General features: G+C 44.0%; 1 protein-coding gene across 2 annotated transcripts in view; it reads left to right on the top strand.

Annotated features, from left to right (window-relative positions):
- Window positions 1-12,155: 12,155 nt before the first annotated feature.
- USP12 (ubiquitin specific peptidase 12) overlaps window positions 12,156-25,580 on the top strand; it is an 81,178-nt gene continuing 67,753 nt past the window's right edge. For both annotated transcript variants that reach the window (XR_010922586.1, XM_067562907.1), the window contains exon 1: window positions 12,156-12,349. Coding sequence is in view for 1 of the 2 variants with exons in the window: in XM_067562907.1 (XP_067419008.1) it covers window positions 12,302-12,349 (48 nt within the window). In the remaining variant the exon portion in view is untranslated. The remainder of the gene's footprint in view (window positions 12,350-25,580) is intronic.

Genomic DNA, 25,580 nt, shown 5'->3' with positions numbered 1-25,580 from the left:
TAAAGCGTGTACTTTAACAATAGCAACAGTTTCACAGGATGATCTTTGGACAAACAGGATAATCAATGACTAGATGTTCGTTTCGGACAACTTATTAATAGTGAACAGATCACCCTACATACCCAAAATGCAAAGCCTCACAGAAACTGCTGTGGTGGTTTATCACGTACCAAAAGAATAAGGATACTTTACATAGAATCAATATAACAGAATCAAGCTTTGGGCCTACAGTTTTGGGATGGAAGGACTAGGAAACAGGGAATTGTGAGATTATGTTGCTGGACTCTCCAGGCCTGGGTCTGGTGACCTAGACTTGAGCTGCATCCATGCTGCAAATAGCCTGGGTTTTCTTCTGCATCATATAAGAACATAAACATAAAAGTAGCCATACTGCATTATACTAATGGTCCATCTAGCCCAATATCCTGTCTTCCAACAGTGGCCAATGCCAGGTGCTTCAGAGGGAATTAGCAGAACAGACAATCACCAAGTGATCCATCCCGTTGTCCATTCCCAACTTCTGGCAGTCAGAGGCTAGGGACACCCAGAGCATGGGGTTGGATCCCTGACCATCTTGGCTAATAGCCATTGGTAGACCTAGCCTACATGAACTTATCTAGTTCTTTTTTTTAACTCCGCCATAGTTTTGCCCTTCACAACATCCCCTGACAACAAGTTCCACAAGCTGACTGTGTGTTGTCTGAAAAAGTACTTCCTTTTGTTTGTTTTTAAATCTGCTGCCTATTAATTTCATTGCATGACCCCTGGTTCTTGTTGTTTACTCCATCACATAATACAGTTCCTTATTCACTTTCTCCATGCCATTCGCAATTTTATAGACCTCTGTCATATCCCACTTTAGTCATTTCTTTTCCAAGCTGAAAAGTCCCAGGCTTTTTTAAACTTTCCTCATATGGATGGTGTTCCATACCTTTAATCATTTTTGTTGCCCTTCTCTGTACCTTTTCCAAATCTAATACATCTCTTTTGAGATGGGATGACCAGAACTGCACACAGTATTCAAGGTGGGGGAGTACCATGATTTATATAGTGGCATTATGATATTTTGTTTTACCTATCCCTTTCCTAGTGGTTCCTAACATTATTAGCTTTTGTGACTGCCGCTGCACATTAAGCAGATGTTTTCAGAGAACTATCCACAATGATGCCAAGATCTCTTTCTTGAGTGGTAACAGCTAACTTACTCCCTATCATTTTGTATGTATAGTTGGGGTTAAGTTTTCCAATGTGCACTACGTTGCAGTCACAGCAGGACTTTGGTTTTGACCCACCCCCCTCCCAGCGTGGTTTGCAGACCTGAGTCCAGAGGCATTCCTGGCCCGAGTCAGAATAACTTCTGTGTGAATGGAATGTAAGGCTTGGACTTATACCTGAGTCAGAGCCTGGGTTTAATGTACTATGTAAACATACCCTGGTAGTCCAGAGTCCAAACTTCCAAAATGAAGGATGACTTTTGGTCTCTGAAGCTATACCCAGTATTGCCAACTTGAAACAAAAGATCATAAACCAGACCCCAAAATAACATAAGATTGGTTTTACAATACTGATATCTAAAAATACATTGAGGTTCTTTTCTGTCTTCCAGTTTTTTGAAACTTTAGGGGGCACTCAGATCATGTTTTCAAGCTTTTCACTGCAACTATCTGAGCTAAAACTTACTTTAAGAAAGATGAAATTTTCAAGTAATAATCAGTTGTGTCCAGTAACTGAGCCTTTAAGTAAAACATCATGTATCATGAGACGTGATAAAATAGTGAGAGTTGGCCATACTGTGACACACCACTTCTTTTCACTATGACAGTTACTCTACACAAAAATGTAGAGCTAAGAGAGAGAGCGTGTAATAATGGTGCATTAAAGAGAAGTAAAAGTGAAAACTAATAAAAGACAGTGATCTGTCCTTTGAGCCCTCTGTACCTCAGTTTTTCTATCTATGAAATAGGGACAATAATGCTTGCTTACCCATTGGCTGTTGTAAAGGATTAATTCATCAGTGCTTACAAAGTGCTATGAAATCCTTGAATGGAAGGCACTCTAAGTAATGCAAATGTTAATATTATGAAATTTTACATGCCAAATCCTTACGTTCTTATACGATATTCTCGTTAATAGTATTGCCAATCCCAAGCCTTTAAAAATCAAAACTCCAATCTCTAAGAACCATGAGATTGGTGTAAAAATCATGTGATTTTATTTAAAAAAAAAAAAAAAAAGCCTAAATTATTTTTGTTTTCTAGTGTCATTGCCTTCAGGGTTCACATTTTCAAACCTTTTTCAGCAATTCGTAAAGCTAGAAGCATACTTTACTTTAATTTAAAAAAAAAAAAAAAAAAAAAAAAGAGAGATTCTCACATAATTCAAAGAATCCATGACCCACAGAATTAAGAAAAGCAACAAATTTGAGACTGGCAAGAAAATCATGAGCTGGCATAATGAGTTTGGCTTAAGTAAAGATTCAATAAAATCTAAGCAAGAATTTCAAGATTTGACCCTTCTCTCACATGTGAAATCTGATAATCAGCAAAGTGAATCTACTCTTTAATGGCGAGCTCATTGTTAATATCAGGCATGTGTGGCTTTTTTAAAAAACAAAATTGTAAATATAACCAGATGGGGCTATTAAACTAACTGGCCATCTGCAGGTACATAGGAGAGCTACTAATTTTCCAGGGTATAAATCTTCCAAGAAAGGGAATAAAAATGATTGTACTTTTTTGTTGATAACAAAGACAGCATTGTTTAAGAATTGATTGCCACATGCACATGAAGGATAGCTTTACAAACAGCAAAAGGACAAAATATGATTGTGATATCAGTTCCAATTACAGCAAAAATAAAAAACCAAACATTAGCACTGTGTGAGACATATCAGAAATCAATGGTAAATATTCTTTATTGACTTTACCTGCAAAGTTCTTTCCAATATTTTCTATGCTCCCATTGATAAATTTATCAATATATAAATGCTTTCTATTTTGCATAGTGCTTTACTAATTTCTATTTGCTTCCTTTAGACCTAATTGTTGTAGGAAACTGGTTGGCTCAAAAGATTGGAATCGTGTAGAGTATCTAATACCTTTAGGTTGCCCATTCAAATCTAACGATCAGAAGTTATTACATCAGCGGTGGCCAACCCGCGGCTCGCGAGCGGCATGCGGCTCTTTGCATGGAACTCTTTGCGGCTCTTTGCTCTGCGCATTGTATGGGGCGCCAAAGTGACATTGACAAGCTGCCGCCGAAATGGATGGAGCAGCGGGAATTGGCTCTTTGCGGTATCTTTGAGCTATTTTTTGGCTCTTCGTCTCTGACTGTTTGGCCACCCATGTATATGATAGCTGTTTGGTAGCTATGAGTTGTTACTCTAAAATGAGTTGTTACTCTTATGAGTTGAAATGAGTTGTTACTTTAATTTTTACAGAACAAAAGCCCGCACCACAAAAACCATTACAATTGACACGTTTGTTTGCTATTCGGGAAGGAAGCAAAAGAAACAAATAGGCCTGGGCTTCACACCCATAGCAGCAATTCTTCTAAATTAGGGTTGAAGTACATTGGGAGGGTTTGTGTGGAAAAGCTGTACTAACACTGGCTTCTGCTATGCTTATTATGAGGATAAACAGAGGATGTTGGTTACAGAGCCGTTAATCTGACTCCTTTAATAAAGACCATATTCCCTTAATAAAACACAAGAGGGTATTTTAACTGAAACTGGTGCTTTTAATACTGTTAAGCAGTCAACATTATTTATCGTGTACTTAGAGCCCTCTTCTTTCAAGAAGCTCTGCACAAGCTCCTGCACCTCTGAAGAGTGTCATTAAAGAAAACTGGGCTCCACAGGGAGGCAAGGTCCATTCATGTAGAAATCATTGCAAGCTCAGGGTTTTTATATTGTTCTTATCACTGCAGCATATAAGCACTTCTTTTCATAATGATTCCCATTCTTTATATGCATACATTAACTCCCTCAGGAAATATGATTCCCCTTCGTAGCCAGCTCTCCATCTTCTTTTAGCTGTCTGAAGACCAAAAGCAGCAATAATGGTTTAAAAATCTATTGTTCTGTTATTCTCAACTCCAATTTCCTATTTTTATTTTTTATTGGACACATTTACTCTTTGGACTTTTGTTTACTGCTGATGTAGTTGACAAAAAATTGTTAGTTGAAATATTCTTCGCAGTTCAACATTCAGTAATGTTTTTCTCCCCGAATTATTCTTAACCTTTTTAATGTTGGAATAAATAAATTTGATTGTTTACCAGTTGGATGTATGACAATATGCCTAGGATCAGTTGAACTGTAAAAGCAAAATGATCAACATATTCCCCTGTGCCATCTCTGCAATTGAACAGCGAGTTCAAATATTAAGATCTCAACCATTACTTCTAGTCTGGTTGGATTTCTCCTGGGTGTCTTTTCCCTTTTGGGTCATAAATCACTAGTCTGCTTCTTTGGTTTCTATGTTCTCCAGTTCCCTTATTGCAGATCCTTCCTCTTGTGGTGTATGTGGAAATGAATTCTGGAATCTGGTCATCCACAAAGACTTCATTTTCTCAGATGCTATATAGAGCTGAAATTTGCACTTCTAGACCATGTATCTTCTCCATTGTGTCCACCAGCTTGCACTTTATGCACCAGAATTTTTTTCCCTTTCTCCAGAAAGGAAAATATACGACTTCCAAGGCAGGTCACTGAGGTTGTTCCTTCATCATACATATCTGCTATATGGTGTACAGCCATACCTAAATGAATGGAACCACCTGTACAAGCTCCATCTGAAACTCCCCAGACTATGTCTACACTTGTCGTCAAATTTGGCGGCAGTCTACATAGCTTGCGTATCTTCTGTCGACTTCCTAACTTCTGCTTACTGTGATGTCTTCAGTTCACTGCACCGACAGGAAATGCCCTCCCGTCGATGCAGCGTTACTTCACCTGGCGGAGGTGGATTAATAGCGTCGATTACCGGATCGATTCCACTCAACCGAGCTGGATAAATCGATCTGACGGCAGCAAATTTGCTACCATCAGTGTAGATATAGCCCCAGTTTGCCTGCTCAGGTCATTTGGCAACTGATTTATATACTAAATCTCAGTACTTAGATCCAACTCTTTGCTAACAGAAAGCAATTAATCACTCAAACTTCAAACATTGGGTCAAAGCCACATCTTCCTCACAGCAACATGAACAAGCAGATCTCTTTGTGTGGCCTATTTAGCAGCGCAACCCCCAGCCACATGGAGACAAAAAACAGATCAAACACACACACTATCACTTTATTTCCAAGCACTGCATCTACTTCTGTGCTCTCTGAAATGGATCTAATTGCTCAATTTAATAAAAGCCAATGGGGTTATGCGGCTGTAACTGAAAATATAATTTGGCTCGTTATCTCATTACGGTATTGCAGAAAAGCAAAAATTCATATATGATGAAATAATTGTCATATCTCAAACAAATGAGTGCCTGAGAGTGTGTAGTTAAAATAATTAGTCTAATATATGTGAGGACACCCTCCATCAATGGACCACCACCTTGTTGTGGTTGGAGGGCTTGTGTGTCTCGATGACCCCTAGAGCTATGCTGGTTGGAGCTTTGTGCTCCTGGTAGGGTCTCCCATGCCAGACAGGTCGAAGGGTAGAGACCAGACGAAGTGTGGTCCCTGGTCCTCCAGGTTGGGGGTTTGGCACAGGGCTAACCACCCTGTCCTAGAAAACACTTGGGGTTACGGAAACAGCAACAAAGAAAATTTCCACGAACAGGTGTGATGGGCCTCTAGGGTCTCCTCAAGGGACTTGTATGAATGGAGCTACTGACAGGATGATAGAGGTTTTGACCACTGGAAACCAGATGGGAAGAGAAAGAGAGGAAGACCAAAGACAACCTGGCGCCGAACGGTAGAACAAGAATTAAAAGACCATCACTACACCTGGGGAACAATAGGCGCTCTGGCCCGCAACCGGCAGAAGTGGAAGGACTTTGTTGCTGCCCTATGCGCCACTGGCGTCACGGGCAGTAAGTAAGTATGTGAGGACAGAACAAAAGGGAAGTCCCTTATTAACTGATTACCATTTGAGAACAACCTTAAGAAAAGCATCAGGTAGTAGAGTCTGTAAAAATCCATTATGTGATATCATTTCTTTCAATCATCAAAGAACCTAACTATGTATACTCTGGTTCACAGTGAGATAAGATAAAGTAGAGCAGTTACGGGATTCCAAGAGGGTTATTGAGGATAATGAGATGACATTTCTTAAATGCCAACTGAGAACTCTTAAACAAAAGAGTAGGAGTAAAAAGTCTTTTACAATGGGACGCTTACAGATTCCAAAGTATAGGGAAGAAGAAGGGCTCTTATCCTCTAAAGACTTAGGCCTGGTCTACACTACAGAGTTTTTTGTTGATCAAAGTCATCTTTTTGTTGACAAAACAGTGGTGTGTATACACAGCAATCTCCCCTCTATGTCTGCCCCCGCCGACCCAACTCCCCTGTTTTTTCAGCAAGATAAAAACACCTCAACGAGAGGCATAGAGCTTTTTTTGCCAAACTTTTGTCAATAAAGCATCAATGTAGACACTGCACTTGGTTCTGTCATGGTAAACTGTCTCCAGGAAGTGTCCTACGTTGCCCATTCTGATTGCTCTGGCCATCAGTTTGAACTTCACTGCCCTGTGGCCACCCACCCCTCCCACTTTAAAGTCCCAGGAATTTTTGAAATTCCACTTCCTGCTTGGTCAGTGTGGGGACCTCATATCGCATCTTCCCAGGTGACCATGACAGCTCCACGCACCAAATGCTCTCCTGAATGGAGTACACCAGAGCTTCTGGATCTCATCAGCATTTGGGGAGAGGAGGCTGTGCAGTCTCAGTTCCGCTCCAGCCGAAGGAACTATGACACCTACGGTCAAATTTATCGGTTGATGGCAGAGAAGGGCTATGAACAGGACACGCTGAAGTGCTGTGCAAAAATCAAGGAGCTATGGGAGGGATACCAAAAGGCTAGGGAGTCAAACTGTTGCTCTAGGGCAGAGCTAAAGACTTTCTATAAGGAGCTGAAGGCCATCCACAGCAGCGACCCCACCTCCATGAGACTCATGGATATCTCTGCGGACCCAGGGGCAACTAACACTGGACTGAACCCCGACAAAGTTGTGGACGAGAAAATCGAGTTGGAGGATGATGAGCAGGGGAGTGGATCATTTGGTGATGTGTGGAGTCAGGATCTCTTCTTGACCCTGGATGGTTCAAGCCCATCCCAGCCCTACATCTCTGGGGTGCACAATGCAGGAGAGGGGAGCTCAGGTAAGTGTTGTGGGGTTTTTTGGAGTTTGCTGTTCAATTACTTGAGGTACAGCTGTCCTTTGCTTTGTTGCCTTATACAGCTGGTTGAAGGAATAAAAATGCACAAGAGTAGCTGTGTTTGCTTGTGCTTCCCATTCCCCTGTGGAGCTAGGCAGTGCGGTGGAAAAGTGTGTTAATGAACACCGAGACTTCACGGGAATCCTCCTGAGAAATCTCTAGGAAACTTTCCTGGAGGTACTCGCCAATCCTCTGCAGAAGACTCCTCGGCAAAGCTGTTTTGTTTCTTCCCCTGTTGTAGGAAACTTTTCTGCGCCAATCGGCAATTATTTGTGCAGGGATCAAAGCAGCACACAGGCGAGCAGCAGAGGGACCCGGTTTGAAGCTGTTTGCATGGACATGCATCCTAGTTTCCCTGCTTACTCTCAGGAATGAGATATCGGCTTCTATGGCCCTGCCTGTGGAAAATGGTGGCACAATTTCAAATTTTGTCCCTATCTAACTGCATCGATACCTCAAACAAACACCCACCTAGAAACCCCCCCAACACCTGCCGAGTGCCTGCAACTGATAAGAAAACTACCATGGAGAAGCAAAGAGATTTTCCAAAAACTCTTCCAGTCCTCTGAGGTGGGGAGAAAGAAAGAAAGAAGGCATGGAGACACACTGTCTGAAAATCAGAAAATTGATAGGAGAGGAGGGAAAACCAGGAGTGAGTAATAGCAGGTCACGAGTGCATAATAAAAATTGTGAAGAGGCAAAAGAAGCTGCTGAAATCATTAATAACACTGCAGACTGATTTCATGCATGCATGTCCCCCTTGCAGCCAATATAGAATTGCTTTCCATGCCCTTCCCAAACTCCCCCCACACATTTCTACCAGACTTCTAGCCCGTTTCAGTACCCCTTTCACTCCACACCTTCAGACAGCTACCAGGACAATAGCTGGACTTACACCCTCACTGCTTTCTCCTCCAGCCCAATTTTTCCTATGTTTTGTTAATAATTATTTAATAAAGACATACTCTCTGAAGAATAAGCAATCTTCATTTGTCTCTGCACACGGTGGTTGCACCTCACATTGATATATACTGCAAGCTGGACAGCAGTCATAGCATGTCACTGTGCTGTTCAGAGACACCTAATTAGTGCTCGTTGTCAAAAGGGTTCCTCAAGGCCTCCCTGATTCGAATGGCCCCTGTTGTGCCCCACTAATAGCCATGACATCCGGTTGTTCATACTCGGCCACAAGGAGATCCTCTGCACTCCACCTAGAGGGAAAATTTTCACCCTTAGCTTCACAAATATTATGGAGCACACAGCAGGCAGCTATAACCATGGGACTATTTTCCTCATTTAGGCCTAGCCTGCCATAATGGCATCACCAGAAAGCTTCTAATCTGCCAAATGCACATTCAACAATCACTCAGCACCTGCTTAGCCTCTTATTGAAGCGCCCCTTGCTGCTATCTAGGTTGCCCGTATAAGACTTCATGAGCCATGGCAGTAAGGGGTAAGCTGGGTCTCCCAGGATCATAATGGGCATTTCAACATTTCCCCATTGGAATCTTTTAGTCTGGAAGGAAAGTACCCACTGGCAGCTTTCTGTACAGGCCAGTGTTCCTGAAGATACACGCATCATGCACCTTCCTTGACCAGCCCGTGTTGCTGTTAGTAAAATGTCCACAGTGGTCCACAAGCGCCTGCAGTACCATAGAGAATTACCCTTTCAATTGATATACTCCATTGCAAGATGTTTTGGGGATAAAATTGGGATATGAATGCCATCTATCGCCCCGCCATAGTTATTGAAGCACCCCTTGCTGCTATCCAGATTGCCCATATAAGGCTTCATGAGCCATGACAGTAAGGGGTAGAATTACCTATAACTTTCTTAACACAAAACCTAAAAAGCAAGGAAATTAAAATTTAAGGAAACCAGCAGCATATATATTCTGTTCCTCCAGCCCGTGGGACACACCTGACCAATAGCATGCTGAGCATACAACACAAATGCACCCCTAGCTGAGACTATGTCTTCACTGACAAAAGAGGTGTGTTTTTACAGTGAGATAACTAATGCACATTAGTTATCTTGCTGTAAAATCCTAGTGGAGACAAGGCTCTGTATATTTTACTGCAGTGTGGGTAGATGAGGTCAATCATAGGTGGAGGGTATAGTGTTGATCTTACCTAGCTACACTGCAGTCAAAACATGTCCTCAGTGAGCAGGGCATGTTGTTAGAATGACGAAAGACAGACCAGCTAAATGTCTCTTGGATATACATCCTTAAGGTGCCTGACCTTGAAGAAGATGGAGGGATAATACTGAGGAAGACCTAAGAAGACAATATGAATTACCATCAGGGGGATAATTATGCTCTTGATAGAGGTGGGGGCAAATTGTGAGAGTGAGCAAGAACATCTATGATCATTAGAGCCAGGGAGAAGTAGTTAATAGTATGGAGGTGATCACAACTCCAAAGTTAAGGTGGCACCAAATAGTTACATTATAAGGTTCATTTTGAATGTACATCTCTGCCCTACAATTTTTAGTTGAAAGAGCTATTGAGCTGCATTTTTCTGGGTCTAATGTTAGTGTTTAGTAGGATTTTTCTGATGCCCTTCAAAAGTGAAGAATACATACCTGTTTATATAGTACACAATTGTTTATATAGTATGGTCTCAAAAAATCTATGGTTTTCACAATGGAAAAAAAAGGTCCTTATGATTTTTGGTCACTTGTTTCTCAGCAGTTTATTTATTAAAATGAGCTCGGCACTTTCCATGTGTATAGGAAGAGACAATCACTGCTTCAAACAGCTTGTAATCCAAAAAGACAAAGGATGGAGGAAAGGGAGTCTCCTAGGAAGTAATTAAGATGAATGGACACAGGTCTTGTTAGTTCTAGTTTTAGATTTGATGTTTGGAAAAAAAACAAACCCCAAACCCCTTATCATCCCTACCCCTTCAGAAACTGCAGCTTTAGCCCATCTGTCTCTTCCTGGAACTAACTCTACCCTTGAGTCAGGAGAATACCTGTCCACTTAAAAAAATACAATTTAAAAATCCCATTAATTCCCCTTTTACCTCTTGTTTTTTCATCCTTCCAACAATCAATCAATTCCCTCAGCATAAATGGCAAATTCAAAACTGATCAAAGGACATACTTTTTCACATACTGTAATGTACACTTAGCCTTTGGAATTCATTGCTGCAAGATACTGAAAAGTTTATAAGGATTTATCAAGGGATTCCATTTAGATGGATATCCAGAATTATTGTAGTAAATATAAAAAATAAATAAGAGTTTCTCAAGAGAGAGAAAGCTTCGTGCTTCAGAGCTTAAGTCAATTCCTGAACTCTTGGGTTGTTAGGAGGCTGTCTTCTCTGGGGATAAATTATCCCATAATTGCCTAATGCAGGATTTTTTGCACGTCCTCTGAAACATCTGATACTGGACTACATGATCCACTGGTCTGAAACAATGGCAATTCCTATGTCTTTATAAATGAGTCTTTTACTGCTGTCAGTGGCAGGATCTGTCCCTGAGCCCTGAGGACTTATTGCAGCATCATCTGCGTCAGCTGCAGTGTCTTTGCCCTCCTGAGATCCAGACTCCATCTCCAGAAGAGATGGTGGTGGTTTGAAAATTTGTACAGATACATTGGGTTGGGGGGAGGACTGATCGACCTTACTCCAGAGCAGTGGTTCTCAACCTGCAGTCCATGGACCCCTAGGGGTCCGCAGACTCTATTGAAAGGGTCCGTGAAAGGTTGTCATTAGACTCTTTACCCTAGAACAGTGATTTTTCACCAGTTCCACAGACCCCGGGGGGATGCACAGATTATGTGTAAGATTTCCAAAGGGACCCGAACCACCATTTGACATTTTTTAGGGGTCTGCAAATGAAAAAAGGTTGAAAACCAGTGCTGCAGAGCTATGTCGGTGTAACCCCATCCGCTTCAGTGGAGTCACAGCTGTGTAAAGCTCAGATAATACAGTGGCAAATCAGGCTCCTGCCTCCCAGTTGTAAATGGTGCCCTAGTGTTTTCACCAGGGCGGGGGCTGTGTGTTTGTGTCAGGGCTGGGCTGGGCGGCAGGGGCATGGCACTGACGTCGCAGCTCGCCTGGCTCTAGCACCAGTGTTGGGGGTTAATCTCAAAGCGGGGGGCGCCTGGACTCCAGGGCTTTCCTAGGACTCTCACTGGTCAGTTATCAGAATTAAGTGTCTGGGCCGCCCTGGTTGCAGCGAAGAAGCAGCAAGAGGCCGCCACTTGGTGGGCTCCGTCCTGTTTTGTCAGCCAGGCACATGCTCTCTTGGACGCCTGCTGCCTGACTTTGGGCAGGTGCGGCTGCCATGTGCTGCGTTGCCGCCAAGCGCGCGAGCCCGTCCCCTCCAAGGGTGGATGGATGGATGGAGGGGCCCCAATCCGGCAGCACATGCCCGTCCTGAAGCTAGGGAGGTCCCTGCAAGAGCCGAGTGGCCGACGTGGCAGCGGACGGCGGCGCTACGGCCTGGAGGAGCCGGTGCTGGGAGCGCTTGAAGTGGGCGGTGCAAAGGCCCGAGAGGAAGCGACGAGGGTAGGCGTACTGGGCGGCACTAAGACCGTGGGGAAGCTTAGCTAGGAAGAAGGCGGCGCTAGGGCCCCCAGAGGGCCGGCATAAGGCGGCGGAGTGGGGCGGGGGTGGGCTCGCGCTCTGGAGAGTGCACTGTGCCCGCGCGCGGAGTGGGGCGGGGGCGGGCGCGCGCTCTCTGGAGAGTGCACTGTGTCCGCGCGCGGCGGGGGGGCGGGGGTGAGGGTCTCTCTCGCGTTCTCTGCCTCTCTCGGAACCGCACGCCCGGCGGTTGGGGGCGGCGGTTCTGGCGCGCGGGGTACGTGTCCCACAGCGGCGGCTGGTGGGGGCGGCGGGGGCTGCCCCCTCCCGGGCCAGCGGCTCGGCTCGGCGCTGTGATTGGGCGGAAGATGGCGCTGGGCGGATGGAAATCCTAATGACAGTCTCCAAAATCGCCTCTATCTGTACCATGGTGAGTGAGTGAGTGAGGGGACCCGGGGGGTGGGGGGCGATGTGAGGGGGCCGGGCGCCGTGTGTGCGGGAGAGCCGGGCGGGGCGGGCTCGAGGGGGCGGGCTCCGGAAGACGGGCTCTGCATGCTTCAGGGAAGGCGGGGGCGGGGGTGTGTGTGTGAACCTGGCACTGAGTGTGGGGGCGGGGATCTGGGCAGGGGGTGGGTCCGGGAGAAGGCTGCGCTGCGCTGCGCTGCACTGCGTGAGGGGGGCTGCAGCAGCGCCGGGGCTGTGTTGGGAAAGGGCACGTGTGGCGAGCGGGGGGGACTGAGCTTCCTTCCCTTGCGAACAGGTTACCCGGCTGACGTTGGGTTCGAAAACGAAGCTCCAGGGAGCGGTGCTTTCCTCTCTGCCTTGGTTTTGTTTTCATCTAGAATAGCGTGGTGGCGGTGCCGCTCGCTGTGGGAGGGGATCAAAATCTGGGTGTTGCTAATCGGCTTGAGAGCATGCAAAGCATTGATGCAAGCCCTAATGGAAATGAGGGCGGGGAAGCATAATCTCGACATGCGGTAAAACTTCATTTAAATAATCAGGCAGGAAACTAGGAAACATTAGTCAGCCAGTAGAGAGTAGACTTTACCAAAATTGTACTGGAAATCTTGCAGATGCTTTAAAGTGTTTGCTCACCATGGCTTTTATTTAGATAGGATTTCACTATGTCTCTAGAAGTGTTTTTTTTTTTTTCTTTTTGGTCACAAGTAGTTAGTACATAGCTCCTCACTAATGTTGTGTGGGCTTGGTTGTCATGTCACAGTGGCAATCTGGTGCACCCTTAGTTACCCTTAAAAGCTGTGTTAGCATCCAGTGTAATTAGTCTTGTGCCATATGGCACACGCATTAGTATATTGTCTAAACAGTTTGTATCTTTCAGTGTTTTTATTAATTGGACTTCATCCTTAATTATTTGTGAAGGAAGAGTTATGAGCATACTAAATGGTGTGATAGGACTTTTCTCTCTAACAAAAAACACTTATGAATTTAGTGCTCTCCAAGAGTGATGAACTTGGAGACCAAGCTATCCTCTAACCCGGTGGTTCTCAACTCAGGGGCTGCTTGCAGCCCAGTCACCACACAGCTGCAGCCCATGTGACATCCTCAGAGCCCTATATATATTGTGTGGATGTAGCCCACATAACCTGCGGAGAGTTGCACGTGCGGCCCAATAGGTTGAGAAGTTAACCACTGCTCTAATCTGTAGAAATGGTCTCTCCTCCCAGATGAGGTGTATTGGTAGACCATTGTAGGGAATCTTGCATGAGTACCACCACTCTTTTGTAAAACTGTACTATGAATAAAGGACTCTTGTCTCCAGAGCTATCTACACAGCTCTTTTTGAGAGTACAAAAGTGTGAAGTTAGAAAATGGTAAAGTAGGGAGAGACCTATTGGATCATTCCCTACAGTACTTTCTGTAGGCTTCTTTCTCTGTTTAGTTATAAAACCTCAAGCAATGGGGCTTCCTCCATTTCCCATGGGAGACTGTTCTGCAATTTTCAGAAATTTCTGAATTATAGTCTTAATATATCAAGCAAAATTTCAAAGGAGGCCCAAACTATTCTAAATGAATAACTTTCTATAGCTATGCTAAGCTAAGATTGCCAATAAGGTTGCTAGTCTACTGTGGTGACAGATATTTGTGATATGGGAGACTACCAAAGTGCTTTCACATAAGCTACTGAACCACCATCAGATACCTTACGATGTGGGTTGGATTTGAACTAGTGACATAAGGGGAAATCCTCTACGTTCTGTGTTGTCCCTGAAGCCATTTTGTTTCAGTTAATCTCTCTTGAACTAAAATATATGTTTATACATAACTAAGACATTTTTACATCAGTTACATATAATGGTCAGCCTTATGGTTTATTAACTCATGATGTGCTTTGAGATGAAAGCTTTTAAGATTTATAATTAATTTTGAAATGTCTGCTCTTTATTAGGATCTTGTGATGGGACGGCTGGAGGAAGGTACTTGTTTTAAAGCTGCTGTGTTTAAATTTAATAAGTAATCTAGAATTTTATTTACAATCGTAGTGTGAATTAATGCACACATTATGCTGAAGCTGGTCCCAACAGTATAGTTAATACTCAGACAAAAGTTCTTAGTTTAAGTGGTGTTTTAAATCTTTTTTTTTTTTTTTAAACAAAATAAAGTGCTCAGTTTACATTTTCAATTTGACTCTTTCATGATGGCTTGATGAAAATTGGGTTGATACAGTGAGAATAGGGGATGAAGGAGTTAGAGGGCTGGCAGTTTCTCAGTAGGACAGTAGCAAAGGCTTAATTGCAAGATATTCTAATGCGGAGGAAAGAAAGGAAGAATCATCAGAGGGCAATATGGCTCCCTCAGGAACTCTTTAATGACCTGAAAATCAAAAAGAAATTCTACGAAAAGTGGAAACATGGACAATTTGCTAAGGAGTACAAAAACAATTGCACAAGCATGGGGACAAAATCTGAAAAGGTAAAGGCATAAAATAAGTTACACGTAGGAAAGGATATAAAAGGGCAATAAAAAGAGGTTCCTTAAATACATTAGGATTGAGAGAAAGACAAAGGAAAGTGTAGGTCCTCTACTTAGTGGGGAAGGAGAGCTAATAACTGATGACAACAAGGTTAAGATGTTTAATGTTTATTTTGCGAAGCTCAGTCTTTGATAAAAAATTAATGACTGGATACTCAACACAATTAACAACAAGGGGGAAGGAATACATTCCAAAATAGGGGAAGAATAGGTTAAATAATATTTAGATATGTTAGATGTATTCAGGTCAGCAGGGCCTGATGAAATTCACTCTAATACTTAAGGAACTAACTGAAGCAATCTTGGAACTGTTAGTGATTATCTTTGAGAATTCAGAGGACAGGTGAGGTCCCAGAGGACTGTAGAAGGGCAAACCTACTACCTATTTTTAAAAAGGGGAAAAAGAGGACCTGAGAAATCATAAATCAGTCAACCTAACTTCCATACCTCGAAAGATACTGTAATAAATATTAAACAATATATTTGTAAGGCCCTAGAAGATAATAAGATTATAAGGAATAGTCATTGTGGATTTGTCAAGAACAAATCATTTTTTGACAGGATCAAAGATAGGGAGAGAAGCAGTAGACATGCTTGATTTTAGTAAGTTTTTGACAGCCCCACATAACATTCTCATAAGAAAACTAAGCAAATGTGTTCTAGATGAAAATATTATACGGTAGGTGTACAAGTGGTTGAAAGACTGTTCTCAAAGAGTAATTATGGTATGTTGTCTAATTGGGAGGATTTATTTGGTGTGGTCCCACAGGGGGTTAGCCTTGGGTGTGGTACTGTGATGCTTCCCAGGAGTATCCAGGGTCATGAAGTATCTTGTTACCATCTGCCTTTAGCATGAGGAAATCTTGTCAGTACCTCCTGTGGATCAACACCCTCTGGCAAAACGGGCACTACCTTCCAGGCTTTGAAGTCCTTGCTCTGTCTGTGAAGGGTAACAATAGGCACACACCAATCCTTGAGTCCTCCAAGCATGGCTCTGGAGTGCTCAGCCCCTGGTCCACTGAACACACTCAGAAGTCTGATTCGCTACTCCCAAAGGAATAGTACACACCAATTTACTAGTCTGGGTTGCCCCTTCGCTTAATAAATGCTTAAACTTATTCCTGTTTTCACTGTAATATCTATTTAATCTATTTAATATCTATTTCACTGTATATCTATTCTCAAAGAACAGAGATTCAGATGATAGAAAGTAAGAATATTGGAAACAAATGGTTACATATAAAACAAAATCATAACACTCTCTTTCCTAGAGCCAAAATTTAACTTACTTTAAGTCCTTTTCCCAGCATTTTCAGCCAGTATGGCTGAAATCCCCCTTTAATAAGATCAAGCCTGCTGGCACTTGTCTTCACCGATTGAAGGATGCCAGGGCCTCTCTCTGCACCCCAGATAGACCAGACTAGATCTTTTATCTTCATCTGAAAGCAGGGTCCTTCTCCTACGCCTCTGCTCTTTACCTTTCCTTGTTAATTTCCTTCTGAAGTCTCCTGCAAGATCTTCATTAGCATTTGACTCAGTATGCTAATAGACTTCTATTAGAAGACACACAATACACTATGGTCCACCAGGGTGATAAGTGTCTCCCACCTCCAGTCTGGACAAGTTTGTCTCAAGTCACTCAAAGGTAGCATGCCTTGTCTTTACAAGGCCTACAGAACATAATTTTCAGGATATATACAGAACTCCTTGCACATTTTCCATACCTACATATCACAATCATTATGAGGATCAATGTGACACATGCCTTTAGTAGAGACCTTATATGATGCCTTTTGGTGAACAAAAAGGGATTCCTGTACCCCTGTGTAACTCTGCCCTCTGCAAGTTGGCATCAAGAAGTCCTTAGTTAACAGGTACTAATCAGTATTATTAATGACTTGAATAATGGAGTGGAGAGTATGATTATAAAACTTGTGATGATACCAAGATGACTGGGGTTGCATGGACTTTGGTGGACAGGATTAGAATTCAGAATGACCTTGACAAATTAAATAATTGGTCTAGAATCAACAAGATGACATTTAGTAATGACAAGTACAATACTTAGGAAGAAAAAATCAAATGCACAACTACAAAATCGGAAATACTGGGTAGGCGATAGCACTGCTGAAAAGGAACTGGGGGGTTATAGTGGATCACAAATAGAATGAGAGTCAATAGCATGATGCAGCCGTGAAAAAAGCTAATAATCTGGACTGTGTTAACAGGAATGTTGTATGTAAGACACAGGAGGTACTTGTCCTGCTCTGCTCATCTATTGCGAGGCCTCAGCTGGAGTACTGTGTCCAACTTTGGGCTCCATGCTTTAGGAAATATGTGAATAAATTTGAGAGAATCCAGAGGAAAACAACAACAAATGATATAAGTTTTAGAAAATGTAATCTATGAGGAAAGGATAAACATATCTAGCTGTTTTAAGCTTGAAAAAGATGACCGAGAGGGGGACGGTATAAGTCTTCAGATATGTTAACAGCTGTTCAAAAGAGGATGGTGATTAGTTGTTCTCCATGTCCACTGAAGGTAAGGCAAGACCTAATGGGCATAATCTGCAGCAAGGGATATTTAGATAGATACTAGGAAAAACTTTCTAACTATAAAGTTAGTTGAGCACTGGTATAGGCTTCCAAGGGAGCTGATAGAATCCCCATGACTGGAGGTTTTTAACACCTGTCATGGTTGGTCTAGGTTTACACATCTTGGTTCCGTGCAGGTGCATTTCTATTATTCTATAATGAGTTCTAACATCTCCCCTTTTTAAAGTATTTTTTCCACCAGATTCTCACTTTTTTTCAGACCCCCTGTAGCAAGAACTCTGGATCTGTGGTTTGCTTCTTATGTGCTGATTAACACAAGATTAGTTATAAATACAAGATCAGTTATAAATAGGTAATGTTTTTCTGTGTCATGATTTGTCACTTTTTCCATAATTGAAAAAAAATGTGCCAAAATGAGCATGCTATATTTAGTAGTGATGATTGGGAAAGGGGTGTGTGTGTGTTTCTTTCTTTCTCTCTCGTACTCACTCACTCACTCTTCCCTTCCCCAAGAGCTCCTGTAGCCTAAGTGGAAGTTGTGAAAGTGCTAGGAAAGAGACCATATATTCAAATCTCACCTCTATTAACTGTCTTGTATTTCCATGCGCTTTGTTATCCTTATTATTGACCAAATCGATGAACCCTAGAAAGCAGTCAGGTAAACTGCCATCCCGTTTTACTAATACGTGAAAAGAGGTTGCATAAGATCTGTGCAAGCAGGTCAGATGTAAAATCCAGTCACATTGCCTTTCAGATGAATGTTCTTTGGCCATCCTATGTCTAAGGGTATGCCTTCACTTTAGAGTTAGCACAGGTGATTGGCACCTGGGTTACCCTAGCCCAGGTGATAGCAGCCCATTGCAAAGTTCTGCCCGAATTATCGTGTCTTCACTAGTGCTGCACTCTTCTGTGTATGGTGTTAGCACTTTTGGGGGGCATATCCTGTGATTCATTTGTTTTTCAGAAAGCTGAGCTGCTCTGTGATTCTTTCCGAGTCAAGTGTGGGAGAAGTTGTCAGTTCTTTTGGGTATACGTGGCTAATTGTGAGAAGGCATTGAAGGACTATAAGCACTTGAGTGATTTAGCCAGCATCCTCACTGCCAAATGGGCAGATTACCAGCCCAAGTGAATGCATAACCTGGCCTGTAACCCATGTCCCCAAGCTGTGCCAGCTAACCTGGGCTGGACGCACGCCTTAACTCATTTGAGAAGTGTTTCTGTATGGATGGAAGTGGGCTAAGGGCAACCCCTGAGTAAGAGTAACCTAGCCTAATTCTGCATTGAAGCGACATTCTCAGAGCCAGTAATAGAACCCAGGACTCCTCATCTCCAGTATATTTCTGTTGTCTAGCAAATAGTTTTGTGAACAACTGGAAAATTGTGTGAAATTCACTATGCATTATGGGATTTTCATTGCTGCACATTGTGGGATACTTATTGAAAACTATTGGAATTATGGGCCTAGGGGCCAAATTAGCATATTGCCATGATTCCTCTCCAGGCATCCCATGATCCATCTGTATTTTATGAGCCAGCACCATTTTCAAAATGCTGTTAGGCAGCATGGAGGGAACACTGCTGAATGTCATGATCCTGACAGCCATTAGTAGTTGTAGTAGTAGTAATAACAGATCAGGGACTGCAGCTGTATTCCCCTCTGTGATCCAGCAAGGGCTCTAGTAGGTAATTAGTTTTTCAGACCCTAAACAGAGATTTTTTTCCTGTGGTCATTAGTTCATCACAGTTTCAGCTCGGAACAAGGACACTCATAACTCTCTGTGAGTCACTCATTTATCGATTTTTTAAGCCTTTGAAGAGACGGACACTGGTTGCTCTACGTTTTCTGCCGCTACAGTTTACCCACAGTGTCCTCTAATCTGTTCTGCCCACCTTCTCCCAAACCAGTCTTTGGCATGTTTCAGGGGATCCCGGTGATCCCTCTCCTTGCTCAAGTGTGGATTGTAGAGTTTTGTGCTAATGAAGCCTCTCTATAACAGATGCAAGGGGCCCTTGCTTACCATGTCTGTAACACTAGTCCAACCCTTCTGAGATGTACAGAATGGAACGCATGTCTGACTTAGCCTTGTGAACATGAAGGGGAGTACTTTTTACATTGTAATATTTCCTTTACTACTTTGGGTCGGCTAACAACTTTGTGCTTTGCTTATCTTACATTAGACACCTTGGCCTTCGGCCCCCCCTCGCCAAACTCCAGCTGAAAGACTTTCCCAGATTAGGAAGTGAGGAAAAAAAACGCGGGATGATGTTCAGCAAATTAATGAATGCCTCTGTGGCTGCTGACACAGAGCTGAAAGCCTGGAGGATGTCCTTGTCTGAAAAACTAGACATGGACCTGGGACACAGAAGATCTGCGCAGGAGCATGATATGTAACAGGAGATGTTGTATATTATGAGGGATCAGTCTGACATGCTGAGGCGTCTGGTAGAGCTCCAGGAAGGGCAGCAGCAGGACGGACTCCCTCAGCAGCCCCTCCAAAACGCTCTGCTGCCTACTGCTTTATCAGCCCCCATCCCCAAGTGGTCTAGGAGGAGACTGAGCAGGGTACTGTACATGCTGCACTCCACACTGGTGGAGGCAAGCAGAAGGACATGACGGCCCCTTTAAGAACTGCATGCAACCACAGTTGCTTGCACAGTGACACTTTACAATGCTAAGTTATCCTCCTTTTCCCCCATTAAAACGGGTCACAAATAAAACTTCGTAGCCTTAAAAAACATCTGTCTTTATTCATTCATAGCTTGGGTGAAGAGAGAAGGGGAGTGGGGCTGCTGGACTGAGGGTGGGTGGATGGGAAATAAAGGCACAGCACAGACATACATTACTGCAGTTCATTGCAAAACTGAAGTGCTCTGCAATTGGCCGTGAGCATAGTGCTGGAATCTGTCTGCTCAAAATTTGTAGCCAGCCTATCAGCCTTCACGGCCCAACCCTGGGGGAACTTTTCCCCCTTTGTTTCACACAAATTATAGAACACACAGCACACACATATAAATGTTCTTTTCACTGATGTCAAGCCTAGTAAGCAGACATCTCCATCTGGCTTTTAAACGGCCAAATGCACATTCCACCACCATTTTGCACTTGCTGAGGCTGTTATTGAAACATTCCTTCTCGCTGTCCAGGCGCCTGGTGTAGGGCTTCATTATCCAAGGGAGCCAGGGGTAGGCAGGATCCCTCAGGATCACTATTGGCATTTCCACCTCCCCAATGTTTATTTTTTGGTCAGGGAAGAAAGTGCCTGCCTGCATCTTATTGAACAGATCCGAGTTCTTAAAGATGCACGTCATGCACCTTTCCAGACCACCCCACATTGATGTCAGTGAAACATCCCCTGTGATCCACAAGGGCCTGCAGCACCATTGAGAAGTATCCTTCTGGTTTATTTACTCTGTGGCAGGGTGATCAAATGCTAGGATAGGGATATGCATGCCATCTATTGCCTCCCCCCAGTTGGGGAACCCCATTGTGGCGAACCCATCCACTATGTCCTGCACATTTCCCAAAGTCACTACCCTTCTTAGAAGAAGCCTATTGATGGCCCTGCACACTTGTATCACAGAAGCGCCAACAGTGGATTTACCGACTCCAAATTGGCTCCCAACTGAGTGGTAGCAGTCTGGGGTTGCCAGCTTCCACAGACCAATGGCCACTCGCATCTCCACTGTTAGAGCTGGTCCCAAGCGAGTATTCAGGTGCTTCAGGGCTTGGGACAGCTCCACGCAAAGTTCAAAGAAAGTAGCCTTTTGAATACGAAAGTTCTGTAGCCACTGCTCATCATCCCACCCTTTCATGACAATGCAATCCAACCAATCTGTGCTTGTTTCCCGGGACCAGCACCGGTGCTCCATGTACTGAAGATGATGCGTGACAGCTTGCAGCAAACAGGAATTGTTCCGTTCTGTGGCTTGTAGCTGGGCTGCCTCAGTAACATCGCTATTTTCTGTGCTGCGACTCCTCTCTTGCCTTTGAAAATGCTGCAGGATAAGCCGTGAGGTATTTGTGATGTTCACAATGATAATGCAGAGCTGAGTGGGCTCCATGTCTCTCTGGCAATGGCATATACGTGGCATAGAAAAATGGCACAAAAAAGCGTGTGCAGTTTGTTTGGGATAAGATGGGAGGGTGAGGGAGCACGTTGTATCATGGGAGGACAACAAGCTTCCCAAAAGCCTCTGCGTCTAGTTGCACTGTGGGATAGCTACCCATGGTGCATTGCTTTGAATGTTGAGCCAAGTGTGACGAGTGGGGACGCAAGAGCCTGGCGCAAGGAGAGTGGTGTGATCATGCTCCTGCGACTTCTAAAATTTGGTGGGTGAAAGTCGATTTAAAGTAAATGAACTTCAGTCTGCAGTGTAGACATACCCTAATACTTCCCAGGGATTACGTTAGTCGCATCTGATAGAGAAATTATGTACTATTCCACAATAACACATAAACAATGGCATTTTTAATTCAATTGACTCCTGAAATACTTAATTCAATAAGGTTTAACTTAATTGCATAAGGTTTGTGTAGGATATTGCAGGATATTGTTTTATCTGTCACAGAAGTTAATGCTGTATTTGTAGTCATGTAGCCAGATGGCTCTGGGAATCAATTACTGTGCTACTGAGCCAGTTTGGGTAGAGGAGGAGGAGAATGAAATTGAGCAACTACCTGATAAATTAGTTCATAGAAGTTAGATTGTTAGTTAGTGAATTTTCCCAGGGTGGGGCATGTCCCAGTCCCCAGGATTTAAACCCTGCGCTTTGTGCAAGAAGCTTGTGCTGTTGAGTGACCCACACCAAAGCTGTTTGAAGTGCTTGGGGAGAACTCATGTCTCCGAAATGTGTAAGATCTGTAGGGCTTTCATCCATGAAGTAAGAAGGACTGGGACTAGGCTTAAGGCCCTTCTAATGGAGTCAGCTCTCCAACTGGCATCGGAGCTGAGATGCATCCGAGATCAGCGGCATCGACCAGGAGCACCACTCCAGCGTTGGAGCCGGCCCAGCACTATTCGACATCCCCAATGCTGAAGAAGCACCCCAAGAAAGTTCACGCCGTGAGAGAATACTAGCTGGCTAAGTAAAGTTTGGGGAAACTGGAATCAACCCCAAGAGGGTCTCTGCCTATATGAGTATCGAGCCCGGCACCCGTGCCGCTGCTGACTTCAGGGAGTGGCAGAGGCCCACGCCGCCTGTTGGTCACTTCCACGCCTGAGGTGTTCCATGTGATGAAGGACCTATTAGCCATGCCAGTGCCGCCTACTCCGCAAAAGAGCAGGCCGTCGCACCGAGGAGCAGACACCCCAGTCGGGGGTCCATCAAAGGGGAAGTCGGCATTAGCACAGCCGCAGTGCCCCCCATCAACTGGTCGTCGCTCGCCAGTCCTGCAGCAGTTGCCAAATTTTCAGCACCGATCTCCAGAACGGCTCCGAGAGGTCGGATTCGCGCCTCCAGACATTAAGCACCGATCCCCGGAGCGACCCGTTCTCTCCCCAACAATATGGACTCCTAATATGGCAATACATGGACTGCATACACAACATAGGGACTGCCAAGAAGGACTCAGAATAGGGCATGTATTGCCTAAATCCCCCCTCTCCCCACCCGCTTCTCAAACATATTTCTTTAACAAAGACCTGCATAGCACTCCCCCATTCCCACCATATTTATGGATTTCATACACTCCCCTGGGTATTTGGACAGTTAATTCATCACCCATGGTTTATTTTCTCCCTCCCTAGTACCATTTACAGGCAGTTTGGTAACCTCTGGTATGACTGATTTGTATGGTGTGCAGTATTGTCAGGGAAGGCAATGTAAGGCTGTTTCTTTTAGCACCCCCAACACATCTTTGTAACATTGTGAGAGTATACTTGTTAACTGTGGTTAGCACTTTCCAGTATTCATTTTGAATTCCATGTGGTGTTGATGGGAGACGCCAAGGTGCTAAACAGGCATTCTGCCATTAGTGGATACACATTGCTGCCTGTGACTTGTAATAATAATTGCATTGGGTCATCAGCTGGAAATCCCTCTTTTTCCTATATCAATAACAGACATGAAGGTGGAAACTTATCAGGCTATAGTGCTACTTCTGCCTTCTGCTGCTGGTTTCATAGTGGACTGCTTCTCGGGGAGTGGGGGTCATCAAGCAGCTCTTCTGAGTATGGACCCAGGAAGTGCTGTAGCTGCTCTGGTGACAAGTCCTCATCTGGGATTGGCGTGAGCACCAGAGTTGCTTTACTGGCCTGATCTGGCAGCTGCTGGTTCCCCCTCTTGCTGTCTTAGATTGGAAGTTAGAAGGTTGCCATTCCATCCGATCAGAGTATCATGAGCCACTGGAGGCTCAGTGTTTGGCACAGTTCCCAGCAATTTGTCAAAAAGAGGCAGGATGATGAGTTCCCAGAGGTGTGGTTATCATCTTTCTTTCTCATAGTTGGTCTTGAGCTGCTTGATCCACTCTCTGCATTGGTCACTGGTCTGTTGAACACACAATGCTGACAGCTTCTCCGATTATTTCTTGGTGCATGTTGTCATTTCTGGAACTCTTACCAAAGTCAAACATCTTGCTTGCCTTGGACCAGAGATTTACCAGTATCTGACTGTGTCTTGTGACAAGGTAGCAGCACTCTTGTAAAGGACAGCTACTCACTGGCCATAGCTAACGCAGGAGACTGTTCACTCTGTTTCCAGTTTAGTGGTCGGAATAAAATGGAAAGGTTAAGCACTAAGCAACTGTACTTGAACCAGGGGGATTGCTTTCATTTCCTGGGAGTTGATTGGCTAGTCTTGGGATAGAAAGGCCAAGAAACACAGGCCCATGGGTTTGTGAGATAACATTGATGACCTCTCAGGACGTGAGTCTGCGAACCTGGACCCAAGCTGCAGCCACACTGCAAAATGATAGAGTTTGGATCTGACTCCAAGTAGGTGTCAGGCTTGGCCTCTGAGCCTGTTTGGTGATTTCTAGAACCTGTGTTGTGGGGCTTACTGATCTGAATGAGGCAGATTTGTGTGTGGATGGAAGGGGGATTTGGGCTTAAACTAAGTCTGAATCTAGTCTTACATTGAAATGTAGTTGTACCCTTAGATGTATTCAAGTCATCAGGGCCTGATGAAATTCACCCTAGAGTACTTAGGGAACTAGCCAAAGCAATCTCTGAACCATTAGCAATTATCTTTGTGAACTCCTAGAGGATGGAGGTCCCAAAGAACTGGAGAAGAGTAAACATAGTACCCATAAATGGCAAAAAAACTTCATTAATGCAGAGTTAAGGTTACCTGGTGGTAGCTCATGCCCTTCCAGAACACTGTTCAGCAAAACTAAAATTTCTGAAAATCAGGAAATAGAGTTAAGGTATGCGCTTATTGAGGGGCAGTGTGAGGTATGACAGCTGCGTATAAGTCCAGCTTTCGCTCTTGTAGCTGTTTGAAGGGGTGGAGTGTAAGGGGTAATGAGGTGGGCCGGGAGTTTGATAAGAATGTGTGGGGCATGTGTGGGGAGTTTGGGGAATGCATGGAAAGCAGTTCTATGTGGGTGAGGGGGCAAGCACGCATGAACTCTGTCTTCAATGTCGCTATTGTCTTTAGCTGCTCCATCTGATCCTCCGTAGCCTTGATAATGCACTCATGACCTGTCATCACCTGTTCATGGTTGTTTTTCCTTTCCTATCTCTCCATCTTCTGATTTTCAGTCACAGATTGTCTCCATGCCCTTTTTTTTCTCTCTCTTGGTCACCTCAGAGGACTGGAGGAGTTCCCAGAATATGTCCTCCTCAATTCTCCAAGGTTGCTTCGTTATCAGCCAGAGGTGCTCCGCTGGTGTAGGGGTTTTATCTGTGACGGTTACATCTGTGGAAGCTCAAGAAACAATGAACAGAAGCATTATTGTGGGTGCTCTAACCCTATAGATGCAGTACTGTTAACCACGCCTCTTTCTCACTGTCCCTAGGAAGAGTACAGCTCCATGATCAGCCTGGGCATGGTGAGTTTTGCAGGGGCGGGGACATCATACTGAGGTGAAGATTCTGGGTGGGTGGTTGCTTAGGGCATAAATGCAGGTACATAGTGACAAAATTTCACATCGTGCCACCATTCTCCACAGACGGG

Source organism: Emydura macquarii, unplaced genomic scaffold (assembly GCF_026122565.2).
Source record: "Emydura macquarii macquarii isolate MOO-44397 ecotype Brisbane River unplaced genomic scaffold, CSIRO-AGI_Emac_v2 contig_2473, whole genome shotgun sequence".
Classification (NCBI taxonomy): domain Eukaryota; kingdom Metazoa; phylum Chordata; order Testudines; family Chelidae; genus Emydura; species Emydura macquarii.
This window is presented reverse-complemented; position numbering and strand designations above follow the sequence as displayed.